The sequence below is a fragment of the Nicotiana tomentosiformis genome, chromosome 8, assembly GCF_000390325.3.
Source record: "Nicotiana tomentosiformis chromosome 8, ASM39032v3, whole genome shotgun sequence".
NCBI lineage: Eukaryota > Viridiplantae > Streptophyta > Magnoliopsida > Solanales > Solanaceae > Nicotiana > Nicotiana tomentosiformis.
This window is the reverse complement of record NC_090819.1, coordinates 123125151-123140268: the sequence shown is the minus strand read 5'-3', so window position 1 is coordinate 123140268 and position 15118 is coordinate 123125151. Positions and strand designations below refer to the sequence as shown.

Sequence of the window (15118 nt, the reverse complement as noted above, 5' to 3'; positions counted from 1 at the left end):
TAGGCCAACATCATCATTTATAAACTCAAAACATAGGCAGACAAGGTCGTATAATCTTTCACGTACACGACGTATGTCTACAAGCCTCTAAGAGTATATAAATATCATAAAGGTCGGGACAGGACCCCATCATACTAATCAGTACATGTCCTAATCATACTAAACACGTAAGCAACTCCGGAACAAATGGAGTGCACCAACATCTTCCGCTGAGCTGATCGCCTAGTTGGAGGACTCTTGACCTGTCTATCGAGACCTGCGGGCATGAAATGCAGCGTTCCCATGCAAAAGGAACGTCAGTACAAATAATGTACCGAGTATGTAAGGAATAAAAATTAGTAAATAATAGACATGAGAGATACATGGAGTAAAAGACTCGACATATACGTCTGCATAGCTTTGTGAATTATTTTATTTTTATAATGTCATGCATATGCGTATAAATGTCATACCATGCATTGGTATATGTGTTCATAACATCATCAAGCCTCTTAGGGCATCCCATCATCCCCTCTTAAAAAGAGTTTCTCGGAATGTCATAAAAATAATATGCCTGTTGTATAAATTTTATCAAATACGTATTTTTCTGAGACCCATGAATAGATAATAAAATAATATGACACGTGGGGAATCACATAAGCATCTCTAATATTTCTATGAATAGAGCCATGTATGAAAATTGTGCATTTTCTCGTTTTATTTATGTCGTATGGATCATACCAAAAGAAATAAGGGATAGCCTTAATATACCTGAACCGATTCTCTTAGAATTTGCAATTCACGCTTTAAAGAATCAACAACCAACCTTATCTAATTTTGGTGTGGAATTGTTTTGCTCTTTGAAGAACTCACGACCAGCCACTTTCTATAAGAGATTCCATTGATTTATAATGTACACATGAATGGCATCTCACGTTTAGAAAGAACTCACGTTTGTAATAAGAGATTGATTTGTATACATAATTGATTTGAAATAAGAGATTCCATTGATTTGTAATGTACACATAAATGGCATCTTACGCTTAGAAATAACTCACGTTCGTAATAAGAGATTGATTTGTAAGAACTCACGTTAAGCCTTTAGAAACTCACAATAAGATAGCATCTTATGTCTTACTAATTGTAAAAAGTCTTTAGTGGGTATGGCCCACTTAGTTGATGAGTAAGCCACTTAATCCTCTAAATTTGCCACATATGTAAGACTTAATAGTCACTTTAAGAGTGATTTGTGGAGGTAAGCCATCAAAATCATTAATTATCCAAAGATTTTAATTAATCTCCCACTAAAAATTATCAATTATCCAATTATCCACATAATTAAGAATTATCTCAACTTACTTAAAATACTATTCACTTTTAACTTATCTTGTATACCTCACTATCATGGTCATGTAGTACCTTGTATGCACTAGTTCATAAATACCGAGTATTATAGCTCGAATCGTATTTTATCCCAAATTGTCAATTTGTGACAAAACTCATTTTCTTCGATTCGCTTATCCTCTCATCGTCACGAATTTACTTATCACTTGCTTGAAATAGCATAATACTTATAACCTCAAAAATAATCTCATCCTCGATCTTACGTCGATTAACTTACGACGAAACTTTAACGTCCGAAAATTTAGGATGTAACATCTCATTTCTGAGCTTATATCAATTTACTTATAGCCTACTTCCACGTACTAAAACATGGGGTGTAACACTAACTGTGTAATTACACTTGTTCAACCAAACAGTACGCTTGTAATTGCACTATAATTACGCTATGACAAACAAACAGGTCATTGTAATTACTAGACTGTGCAATTACTAGGATGCGTAATTACTACCCTAGTAATTACACCAATTTCAATTACCGGGTAACTTTCCAAACAGACCCTTAATAAAATAAGAAAGTTCTCTCTTCCTCTCTATATCTCTTGTCTATATTCTTGTTTTATATTGTTACTCTGACCTAAGTTTATTAAAAATGAATCAATTCATCTAAGTTATTCCTATCATTGTATGGAAGAGAGGGAAGCCCAGCAGGAGTCCATTATTTGACCCGACCCGTTTTGACTCACAGCACACATTTGAGATAATTTGTCATTTACGAGTTGTACCTACCATTACATTCTGAAGCATAAAACCACATTTATCTAAAATGCCGAGCAAAATAAACTATGTATAATGCATTTTTCAATCTACAGATTTCTTCTCCTCAATGCATCTACATAAAATTCATAAAGTAGCAACCTTTTTAGCAATAGCCCGGACTAAAATACTAATTTTTTTATGGTATGGTTAAACAAAATTTCTGTCATTCAAGTCTTCATAGACTCCAAATCAATAAAAAATCCAGATTTTCCTTACAACTCTCTTCATTCAACAATGTAACTTTGAATCACAAAGGGAACAAATAAAAACAAACAAGCAATAATGAAACTAAATCAAATGAAGATTGCAGTCTTATCTTCCACGTACTTCCAAATCAAGAACCAGAAACCAAACTACACAAACTCATAAAAGTCACCTACTAGAATCTTTAGTGCTCTAAATTTACTTATCAACTACTATTAGTGGAAATTAATCATGATTATTGGCTTAAGTTAGAGCAGTGCACAAAATTAGAACTAACCAAATAGTATCTATGCACTGACTTCAGCAAACCCAACGAATGGAACTATAATTCCAAAGAACACTTCTCAAATTGACGGACCAATTCACGATTCCGTAACCCAACAAGGAATTGAGCTAACCCTTCAAGAAAAACCGCCGCCTGATAAACATCCGTCACGCTCAGTATGTCGGAAAGCACGCTCCTCCGCAGCCTATTCGCATCCACAAAAACACCCACCAACTCCTCCATTTCCGCCGCCGCAGCTTCCACCACAACCCCTTTCATCTCCTCTTTTTTCCCTTCAAACCTCCCCCATTCACCCGCCACTTTCTCCACAAACGCCGCCTGCGCGTCTCGTGCACGCGCCACCAATGCAGGTACCATAAGCCTTAAACCACACTCAATCTGATCGACCCTTGTCGTTAATTTCTTCGAGCGGCTTTTCCATGCCATCACCACGTGCCAATTCTGTTGTTTGTCGAATATTTCCGGGTCGAATTCGGATTCCGAGTCATCACCAAGAAATGAACGGAGGAGATTTATGAAGAGATAAGGGTGAAGGTCACCGAGCCAGAGGAAGGGTTTTTCAAAGGAATTTCGCCAGTCGGGAAAAAGAACCTGAGCGACGTCGTTTGCGGCGGCGAGGTCGAGGGCTTCGTAGTAATTAAGGAAGTGACGGTGCATGACCTCGACGTGGGAAGCTAAGAAAATGGGCCCCGCCGTGGAGGATGATGACATGGCGTGACGGAGCTGAGGGAGGTGAACGTTCTTGAGCGTCTTGAACCACTTACTGTAATAATCTTTGAATGGTTTTGACGATTTCTTGAACCGAAAAAGAGCTGTATTAAAAAGAAGGGGAAAAAAACGAACGTTGATTAATTAATTTCTTGAAAAGAATAGTATGATTGAAGAGGAAAATGAGTGTGTAAATGTGTGTGTTAATGGAGCAGGAAAACTGGAAAAGATTCTTACCTATGGATTTGAACATCTTCGTAAGAGAAGAATCGTCCCTGGGTTTTCTTTTTCTTCTTTAGCAGCAGATGAAAGTGAAGAAGAAGAAGAAGAAGAAGAAGAAGAAGAAGAAGAAGAAGAAGAAGAAGAAGAAGAGTTCAAACTCAGCGGGAACTGTTGTTCTGGTTATGTATGAGGTGCTTAAATAAGCTGGGCTGGCTTTGGGATACTAGAACCTTATTGGGCCATTTACACGAGCCCAATAAAAGGTTAGAAAAGGTTTCATTAGTCCAATACATTAAATTGAATTTTCCAGATTTTTCTTAATCTTAATTTTCTCTGAAAAGTTCCTAAAAGTGCAGAATACTAGAACCACAAAAGGTTAGAAAGAATAGTTCTTTATTTTTCTCAACCAGAATTTCCATTTTGTATTAGTAAAATTGTACTATAAGAGATTCGTTGACTCCGAAGCTACTCATATTATAAATCTTGTTTTCATAGGGCAGGGAGTTAACGAGGGCATTCAATTTAGAGTAATAGTTCGTTGTTGGCCTGAAGTAATTAAAAGTACTTCTACAAACCTAACGCTCTTTTCTTCGTAAAAGTTACACGGGTGCCCAATTTGATCATTTAACTTGTACCAACTTTTAAAAAAAATTTCAAAGTATAGATAACTTTAGGCCTTTTTCTCTTCTTCTTATGTGAAAATAAAGGTGACGGTGAATTGCATGTTTTAAGGTAGTTTATGGTGTTTTATAGTGGTGAGCTGCTGTGGCACTTTATTTTTTACTATTGCTTAGGGTTTCTTTTTCTTCTTCTTCTTAATTGCAAAATGGGTTTGTTAGATTTATTATTGTGTTGACAAATTCATGAGTTGGTTCCTCTTGATGATATTTGGAGTTATGTTTCAAATTTGAGTTCATTTGGAGTAGATTTAGGTGTTAAATCGTACATTGGATTGTTGAAATTCGAACAACAAGTTTCTATTTATGGGCAATTTGCACTTCAGACCTATTTGGCCTTAAGTACATGAAAATATTAGTTAAACTTCAGACCTCTTGGCCTTAAGTGCATCTGAAGTGTAATGTTTTGACTTCAGACCTATTTGGCCTTAAGTATATGAAAACATTGGTTGCACTTCAGACCATTTAGCCTTAAGTGCATCTGAAGTGCAATTTTTTCACTTCATATCTATTTGGCTTTAAAGTGCATGAAAATATTTGTTGCACTTCAGACATATTTGGCCTTAAGTGCAGTTATTGCACTTTAGACTTAATTGGCCTTAAGTGCATTGCACTTCACGCTAATTATTTTTTCAACTTCAGATCCGATAAGTCTAAAATTGATCCTAAAGCGGGTAGGCTTGCAAGTTTTTGAGCAAAATAACTATAATTTCACCCTAAAACTAGACATAGATGCAAATGCCCCCTTTTCTTCTGGATCTCCTTTGTTCTTATTCTTATCATTGAGATGCGAACAAATGGCACACGGACATACAGAGGCAGATTAATCATTTTTCTTGGATTAAGCTCTCTCTCTCTCTCTCTCTCTCTCTCTCTCTCTCTCTATATATATATATATATATATATATATATATATATATATATATATATATATATATAGAGAGAGAGAGAGAGAGAGAGAGAGAGAGAGAGGATCACACTTACTGAATTAATATATTAAATATTTAGATCCTAAATTCGAGTCTACTAGCTAGAGGCATTTGTTGACTAGAAAAAGCTTTGGAACTTGAAGTTACCTCCAAAACTAGGCATAGATGCAAATACCCCATTTTCTTCTGGATCTCCTTTGTTCTTATTCTGGGCTTGCAAGTTTTTGAGCAAAATAACTATAATTTCAATTGTGACCCCAAAACTAGGCATAGATGCAAATGCCCTCTTTTCTTCTGGATCTCCTTTGTTCTTATTCTTATCATTGAGATGCGAACAAATGGCACACGGACATACGGAGGCAGATCAAGAGTGGGTTCTATAAGTTCAAATGAAATCAATTTTCTTGGATTAAGCTATATATATAGGATCACACTTATTGAATTAATATATTAGATATTTAGATCCTAAATTCGAGTCTACTAGCTAGAGGCATTTGTTGACTGCAAGAAGCTTTGGAACTTGAAGTTACCTCCAAAACTAGGCATAGATGCAAATGCCCCCTTTTCTTCTGGATCTCCTTTGTTCTTATTCTTATCATTGAGATGCGAACAAATGGCACACGGACATACGGAGGCAGATCAAGAGCGGGTTCTATAAGTTTAAATAAAATCAATTTTCTTGGATTAAGCTACATATATATATATATATATATATTTAGATCCTAAATTCGAGTCTACTAGCTAGAGGCATTTGTTGACTAAAAGAAGCTTTGGAACTTGAAGTTAGCTCCAAAAATTAAAGATTTTATTTAGAGGTGAGCTCGAAATGTTTTACCTACTAAATCAATTCTACTAGCTGAAGGCATTAATCTTCAAGTGAGGTATCATTTTTGTGGCTGGGTGAAAAATAGTAAACATGTATTCTTTGATCGCGAGAAGGCGAGAGAAGTCTGGGTGGCATGATAGTATGAACGGGATATGAAAGGCATTAGTGACGAGCGCAAAACACAATACAAAATTATTGCTTGCTAGTCAAAGATAGTATAGTGACGAGCGCAAAATACACACTTAAATTGTGCTCGCTAGTCAAAGATAGTATAGTATAATATCGTGTCCACAGGAATTAGATTTAAACAGCATTATCATAGTTTAAAGCTAGATTGTTATCCAGGAGGATCAACAATTGAGGTTTATATAATTAATAATCTAAAATCTACAACTATTGACTAATGACAATCGCAACAAAGATAAGCAAGGGAGTTATCAATGGGAAAAAATATGGGTTGATAGTATAGGTGCAAGATAATTATTCGGGATCTAACTCTAGATAATTCACTTCTAATGTTCAAGTGAGTCTCTCGAATTCACTTAATTATCAGTACAATTGTTTAGTAGAAACTCCTCTCGTGATTAATTCTCAACCTCACAATATGAACCAATTTAAACTCGGTGAAGATATGCAAGAATTCATAATGAATTGGTCTTTAGGAGAACCTCTTTCGATTATCCTCCTAACTAGATTTAATCAAGGATTCAACTAGTCTCTTTCGATTACCTAGAAGAATCTATGAACTCAACCAACAACATAGTGCAAATATATCATAAGTTATGCATCTTTCAATTACAAGAACAAGTGAACATAGATGCAACAATTAAATATTCCAAAAACGATTCAAATACATAAACATAGAGATATAATCCACAAACAACCATCAATATACCAAATCCATCAAAATCCAAATGGTTCTACTCCATAGACATGGAGGAGTTCTTCACAAATAAAACAAAAATAGAGAAAAACATAAATACAATCCAAACCCAAATCTTGAGTGAGAAATGAAGGGCGAAATCCTTGTGCTCTTGCTTATCCTTCTTCTCCTTAGCTTCCCTAAGTCTAAGGTATGTCAAAAGTGATTCGAAAATGGTGTTTTGGGGTATTTAATCCGCCCCCAAAATAAAAACGGATGAAACTACCCTTTTCTTAGCGAAATAGGAATCTTCCCGGACAGGACATGTGCGGTCGCGCACCTAGGGACTTGCTCGCGCACTTGGTCGTGCATTTTTCATACCATTCTGCCCCAAGTGCGCGCCTAATGCGCGATCATGCACTTGGTCGTGCACTTGGGTAGTATCAGTTGGGAATTTGGGAAAGTGTAAAACATGAAAGTTGTATCCCTTTTAAATAGATTTCCAACGATATATTGTGGAGCCCAAACGGATTTCGGAGCTAAAAGTTATGTGCATTTACTGGACATGGCACAGTATGCCTGCTCGATTCTTCGTTTCGTTCTTAAAGTACACTATCATTCGTTGATCCCCGATCACGATCCAAACTTAATCCTTGGAATTTTACTCAGACTTCAAATCTCCAAAATAGCATGAATTCATTCCACAACATCTACATAGATCGGAATCACTCCTACAAAGCATAAAATACACAATTAGTGTAAAACACTAGCGATTAATACTCCAACTCAATTAAAGTACAGTAAATTAGAGTGCAATAAGCGACTAAAATACGGGATTATAGCCTACCATCAACACCCCACACTTAAATTATTTCTCGTCCTCGAGCAATCAAACTATACTTCACATAGACATGACCTTTTTAAACAACTCTCATAACTCATCATACCAAGAATATTTAAAATAGACTAAGCACAATAGTGTAACATCCTAGTCTCAAGATTTGACTCAACAGCACCGCGAATTTTTCACAACTCGCTCACTTACTCTAGCACAGAGGTCAATGCCAATACTTTTCCTTCATGAATCAAGTTCCCTCACCCAACAATAGAGAGTAGTTCCACACACAATAAAAGTTAAGAATAATTAGGAACTCAAGATAGAAAGAATTTACTCACTCTTAGAAACAACATTTATATGCCCCAAAAGATGCACCATAGGCTTTCCCATAGTGTACTACTCTACTAATCGAGCTTATTTGGTCAAGGATCAAGTAGGACTTTAATTGGTTGTAATGTAGGCTGCAGGGCGGGTAGGATACATTTAGATATAAGAGTAACTACACCTCCCTAAGCACTTTTAATACATATACTTGACCTTTAAATCCCACACTTATGTCAAACCATAACTCCACCTTCACATCCGTATATATCAACTCCCAACTTCTTTAAGCACAAATACATCAAGAGTTACCACTATCAATGAATATAAACTATTTGTTTTTCTTCATTTTCTTTTTCGATTCAAGTGGCTCATACTTTTTTACAACGGTGCACCTTTCTCCTTATTTCAATAGTTCCACTCAAAAGCCAAACCAACCACCCCACACTTCAACTTTTACAAAGTTCATACCAATTTCAAGTGCTCACGAGAGGTAAATGGTTCAAATAGATGGTCAATTCAAATAAAAGGATAAAGCTTGTAATGTGGTTTCCAAAGAAACAGAATTACATGCTCAATGGGGTTAACTACGATACATAACAATTTGGTGGGTAAACTATATAGCTGGCTCAACAAAGAAACGCCTATATCACTTCCAAGACTGAACAAACTACTATTTCGCTTTGCGGGCACACGGGGCAAGTTCTAGACATCAAATGCAATGCACAGAATACATGAAACCTCACACACACATGGCACATAACTCACTCAGGATCGGACTCATCAAGACACTCTAATCAAAGTAGTTAAGCAAAGTTAAGATCGTTCAATTTAAGGTGCTTATACAAGAGTCAAAAACTGAGTCTAAACGTCACAACTAAAGCACTTATTATTCTCAGGGCATAATGAAGTCAAGAGCTATTGCTTTCATTTAAAATCACAGAACAAGGTTTTCTACTCCTAAAAAAAGAAAAAACTAACTATACCTGGTTCAAACAAAACCCTTGGAAAAGAACCGCGGCATAAAGAAAAACCAAGGGGAAATAATTGTACTACCTAAAGAAAATAATTGTTTTTTTTGACTTTAAAAAGTTCAATAAAAAGAAATGAAAATACACACAAGAAACACAAACAAACAGTTATTTACATATTTACATCCCTACCCCATACTTTAAATTGTGGCATGTCCCCATGACACACAAATAAAAAACAAGAGGTAAAGAAAACTCTCCTAGACTTTTTCCGCTTTCGAGAACTTGTGAACTCCACCCCTAATTCTGAATGCATTTTTCGATTTCACTCCTCGGGATTCTTTATGGAGCTCATCGGGCCAAAGTCTTTTAGGGATTTTTTAAAGACCCGCTCTTTTCTTTCTTTCTTGACCTCATTTTGAGCGGAGAATTGTTCTTGTAGGATTATCCGTAACTTATTTCTGCATTCATTTACAAGATCAATCCCTGCATATTCCTGTAAATCCCCAAAAATAAAATCCACATGATCAAGGTTAGAATAAGATAATGAAGAAGAAGGGTCATGTGAGTGTTCCTCTGGTATGTCCAAGACCATTTGTTCTTCATTATCTTCTAATAAAAATTGTGGTTGTGGATAGGTGGATGGAGATTTGAACTCTTCTTTTATTGATGCACAATCAACCCAAGCCTCATCTTCAATCATCTCAGTTGAACAAGAATTCTCTTGCGGAGTGGAAAACTCTCTTTGTAGATGTTCATCATCTCGGGTAGGCTCAATTTCACATGGTATCTCTTCCATATATTCACCATCACAATGCAATGAGCTTTCTAAAAGTGTACTTATTATTTGACCCATTTACATTGTTAGGTTGTTAATGGCTTCATCGTCTTGTGTGCATCTCTCTTCCACCTTATTTATGAACTTATACATAAACTCTTCTAAACTACTATTCTCCGCTTAAGGTGGTTATCTCACTTCGCTTTAATTTCAGTCATAATAAGGGTATTCATACCAACCAGATTTAGAATTGTGCTCATATGAACCCTCATACTTGTATGGACTAGAGCAAAGTGAGAGTGTTCAAAAGATGAACCATATGAAGAATACCTACATGCTTGACAATCAACCCATAGATGAATTCCACCGCATTTAAAACACAGAACAGACCGCTAACAGTATTCAGCTGCTAACCTTTCAACCATTTTCTTAGGCTGGTTGTATGAAGAATACCTACCTGCTTGACAATAAACCCAAAGATAATTTCCAACGCATTTAAAACACATAGCAGATCGCTGATAGTGTTTAGCTTCTAACTCTTCAACCATTTTCTTAGGCTGGTTGTACTCCATCTTTACAATATTTAGAGTTCAGTATCAAGAATATGCTCTTCAAGATTTCTTCAACAAAAAAAATCTTGAAGAGAAGTTAACCAAACAAACTAAAAATAAAAGAAAAAAAATAAAAAGCTAATTCCTGAATTAGCACTACAAACTATTTCAAACACCATTGATTTCCAATCCCCGACAACGGCACCAAAATTTGACGAGAGCAAAATACACACTTTAATTGTGCTCGCTAGTCAAAGATAGTATAGTATAATATCGTGTCCACAAAGATTGGATTTAAACAACATTATCGTAGTTTGTAGCTAGATTGCTATCCAGGAGGATCAACAGTTGAGGTTTATATAATTAATAATCTAAAATCTACAACTATTGACTAATGACAATCGCAACAAAGGTAAGCAAGGAAGTTATCAATGGGAGAAAATATGGGTTGATGGTATAGGTGCAAGATAATTTTTCGGGATCTAACTCTAGATAATTCACTTCTAATGTTCAAATGAGTCTCTCGAATTCACATAATTATCAGTACAATTGTTTAGTAGAAACTCCTCTCTCGATTAAGTATCAACCTCACAATATGAACTAGTTTAAGCTCGGTGAAGATATGCAAGAATTCGTAATGGGTTGGTCTTTAGGAGAACCTCTTTCGATTATCCTCCTAACTAGGTTTAATCAAGGATTCAACTAGCCTCTTTCGATTACTTAGAAGAATCTATGAACTCAACCAACAATATAGCGCAAATATATCACAAGTTATATCTCTTACGATTACAAGAACAAGTGAACATAAATGCAACAATTAAATCTTCCAAAAATGATTCAAATACATAAACATAGAGTTATAATTCACAAACTACCATCAATACACCAAATCCATCAAAACCCAAATAGTTCTACTCCATAGACATGGAGGAGTTCTTCACAAATGAAACATAAATAGAGGAAAATATAAATACAATCCAAACCCGGATCTTGAGAGAGGAAGGAAGGATGAAATCCTTGTGCTCTTGATTCTCCTTCTTCTCCTTAGCTTCCCTAGGTCTAAGGTGTGTCAAAAGTCGTTCTAAAATGGTGTTAGGGGTATTTAATCCGCCCCCAAAACAAAAACAGACCAAACTACCCTTTTCTTAGCGAAATAGGACTATTCCCGGACAGGACATGCGCGGTCGCACACTTGGTCATGCATGTTGCACACCGTTCTGCCCCAACTGCACGCCCAATGCGCGATCGCGCATTTGGTCGCATACTTGGGTGGTAACAGTTTGGAATTTGGGAAAGTGCAAAACATGAAAGTTGTAGCCCTTTTAAATATCTTTCCAAAGATATATTGTGAAGCCCAAACAGATTTCTGAGCTAAAAGTTATATGCATTTTACTGGACAAGGCACAGTATGCCTGCTAGATTCTTCGTTTCGTTCTTAAAGTGCACTATCATCCATTGATCCCCGAACACGATCCGAACTTAATCCTTGGGTGTTTACTCAGACTTCAAAGCTCCAAAATAGCATGAATTCATTCCACAACATCTACATAGATCGGAATCATTCCTACAAGGCATAAAACACGTAATTAGTGCAAAACACTAGCGATTAAAGCTCCAACTCAATTAAAGTGCAGTAAATTAGAGTGCAATAAGTGACTAAAATACGGGATTATAGCCTACCAGTATATAGTTTAAATATCATCTCCATAGGGATTTGATTTAAACAGTATTCGAATAATTTTCAGTTTATTACTATCCAGGAAATTAACACTTGATTTGATGACTATTACTACAATTGACTACTAAAAATTAAGCAATTAATAATTGATCACAAAGGATAGCACATGAGCAACAAAGAAATATCAATGAGAGAAATAGGGGTAATTGACTAGACAGGTGCAATCTAATTAACTCGGGATCCAATTCTTGAGTTAGTTCACTCTATAATATTGTTGATTCTCACGAATTCAACAGATAATCAGATTACACTTAAAGTTAATGTTCCTCTTTCGATTAAACTTTAATTTTAATAATTAATTCAATTGAAGCACGGCAAACAATTGCAACAATAAAATGATGGTTATGATCTAAAGGGTAACTTCTTACGAATATTCCCCTATTTTCTAGTTCGAATAACAATTCAAGAGGCTCTTTCGATTACCTATTTGAATCACAAATTTAAACTAGAGCATAAGATGTAAAGAAATTCAATATCACGCTCCCCTTTCGATTAAGCAAAATAAGAAATAACTCCACAATACGAATTAAAACTCCATCAATTAATTCTAATAATTTTAGAGAATCGAATCCCTAATCAAGTTATCAAAACACTGTATCTTTCAACACCCTAATAGAAATTACTCCATAGCTATGGAAAAAGTCATCACAATAAGGTTTAAGAACAAAGAAAATATCAATGCTAATGATTCGATACAAACTCCTGTATTGCACCATTTGTTGGTTGAAATCTTCTTACGAATAACAATTTGTAAGAAGAGGCACTTACGAATATTCACATATTTTCTAGTTCAAATAACAATTCAAGAGGCTCTTTCGATTACCTATTTGAATCACGAATTTAAACAGGAGCATAAGATGTAAAGAAATTCAATATCAAGCTCCTCTTTCGATTAAGCAAAATAAGAAATAACTCCACAATACGAATTAAAATTCCATCAATTAATTCTAACAATTATGAAGAATCGAATCCCTAATCAAGTTATCAAAATACTGTATATGTCAACATCCTAATGGAAATTACTCCATAGCTATGGAAAAAGCCATCACAATAAGGTTTAAGAACAAAGAAAATATCAATACAAATAATTCGATACAAACTCCCATATTGCATTGTTTTTTGGTTGAAATATTGATGAATTCTTGTGTCTTCTTGCCTTGGTTGCTTCTCAAATCTTTGGTAGGTCAAAAATTCTCTAAAAATTATGTTTTTTGGTGTATTTATACCATGTAGAAACAAGCCAAGACGAAAACTACCATTTCCTAGACAAAACAGGAATTAACTCTGACAAACTTGTACAGGCGCGCTTGTGAGGAAATTCAGAGTGCATGCAAAACGCCTGTCAGACCCCATTTACACTGTCGCGTCGCGCCGCGCTCCATGCGGCGCGGATGTGTCTTTTTCTTAGAGTAAATTCTTTCATCCACTTTTTGACATTCAGACTTGGTCCTCGACCCCCGAACATGATCCCGACTTAATTTCTTGGGCTTCTACTTAGACTTCAAAGCTCCAAGTTGTTCAATTTAGCTCTAAATTACCTTAATAGCTCGGGATCATTTCCTGCAAGGCATAAAATACGTAATAAGTGTAATTCAGTATCATTTAAGCTCAAACACACGTAAAATCCAGTAACTAGAGTGCAATACTACGGCTAAAATACGGGTTTCTAGCCTACCATCAACACCCCACACTTAGACTATTGCTCTTCCTCTAGAAATCAAGCTACATTTCACATAAGGATGACCTTTTCATCAAACAACCACCCTAACACACCATGCCAAGAATATTTAAAGCAGACTAAGCACCGTATCATAACATCCTACCCTCAAGACTCGACTCAAAAGCACCACACATTTTTCACAACCTGCTCACTTACTCTAACACAGAGGTCAAAGACTTTATCTTACCTTCACAAGTCATATTCCCTCACACAAACAATAGTGATTAGTTCTACATACAATAAAATTCAAGAACAAATAGGAACACAAGATAGAAAGAATTCACTCACTCTCAGAAATAAAATTCATGTGCCACAGAAAATGTACCATAGGCTTGCTCGTAGTGTAATACTCTACTAATTGAGCTCATGCAGTCAAGGATCAAATAGGACTTTATTTTGGTTGTAATGTAGGTTGTGGAACGGGTAGGATACATATGGATATAGTGACTACACCTCCCTGAGCACTTTAATACATATACAATTTCACAAATTCAAACTCCAAACTTCACATCATATTAACACCAAGCTCCCAATTTCTTTAAGCACGGACAAATCAAGATTTACCACTAGCAAGGAATAATTTTCTTTATAATATATACAAACACCAAATTTTTTCTTTTTCTCGATTCTGATTTTCTCTTCTTCTTTTTTTTCAATTCCCTACAAGTTGGTCTCATAATTTTTTTTCAAACAATGCACCTTTCTTCTTTTCTATAGTTCCACTCAAAAATCCAACTATACCTTAACTTAGCTTTTAACAAACTCATAAATATATCAAGTGCTCAAGAGAAGTAAACGGTTCAAACAGATAATCAATTCAAATAAAAGGGTCATGCTTGTAGTGTGGTTGCTAAAGAATATAGGATTACAGACTCAAAAGGGCTAACTAGGATATAAAATAATTAGGCGGTTCACAGACGTATAATTGGCTCAACAAAGAAATGCATATATCACTTCCTAGACTAAATAAGACTTCTATTTTGCTTTGCAAATACACAGTGCAAGTTCTAGACATCAACTGACATGCACAAAATATTAACACAAACCTCACTCTCACATTGGAACATAACTCACTTAGGATCGGATCTATCCCGACTCTCTAGTCAAAGCAGTTAAGCAGAGTCACAATCAACCAATTTAAGGTACTTATTTGTGAGTCAAGAACTGAGCCAAAGCGTCACAACCAAGGCACTCACCACTCTCAACACATATGCAGTCATGGAAAATTACTTCAAATTAGCACTGTGACACAAGATTCTTTATTCCTATAAAACTTAAAAAAATTAACTATACCCAGTTCAAGTAAAACCCTTAAAAAAGAACTGTGGTACAAAGAAAAACCAAGAGG

At 35.6% G+C, this 15118-nt stretch overlaps 1 protein-coding gene across 1 annotated transcript; it reads right to left on the bottom strand.

Annotated features, from left to right (window-relative positions):
• Nucleotides 1-2348: 2348 nt before the first annotated feature.
• On the bottom strand, nt 2349-3899 carry LOC104092836 (protein INAPERTURATE POLLEN1). Its single transcript, XM_009598514.4, has 2 exons — nt 3575-3899; nt 2349-3441 (listed from the first exon to the last, which is right to left on the bottom strand). Exons 1-2 carry the CDS (start codon nt 3588-3590, stop codon nt 2666-2668), a joined length of 792 nt encoding a protein of 263 aa, XP_009596809.1. The 5' UTR covers nt 3591-3899; the 3' UTR covers nt 2349-2665.
• Nucleotides 3900-15118: the final 11219 nt, after the last annotated feature.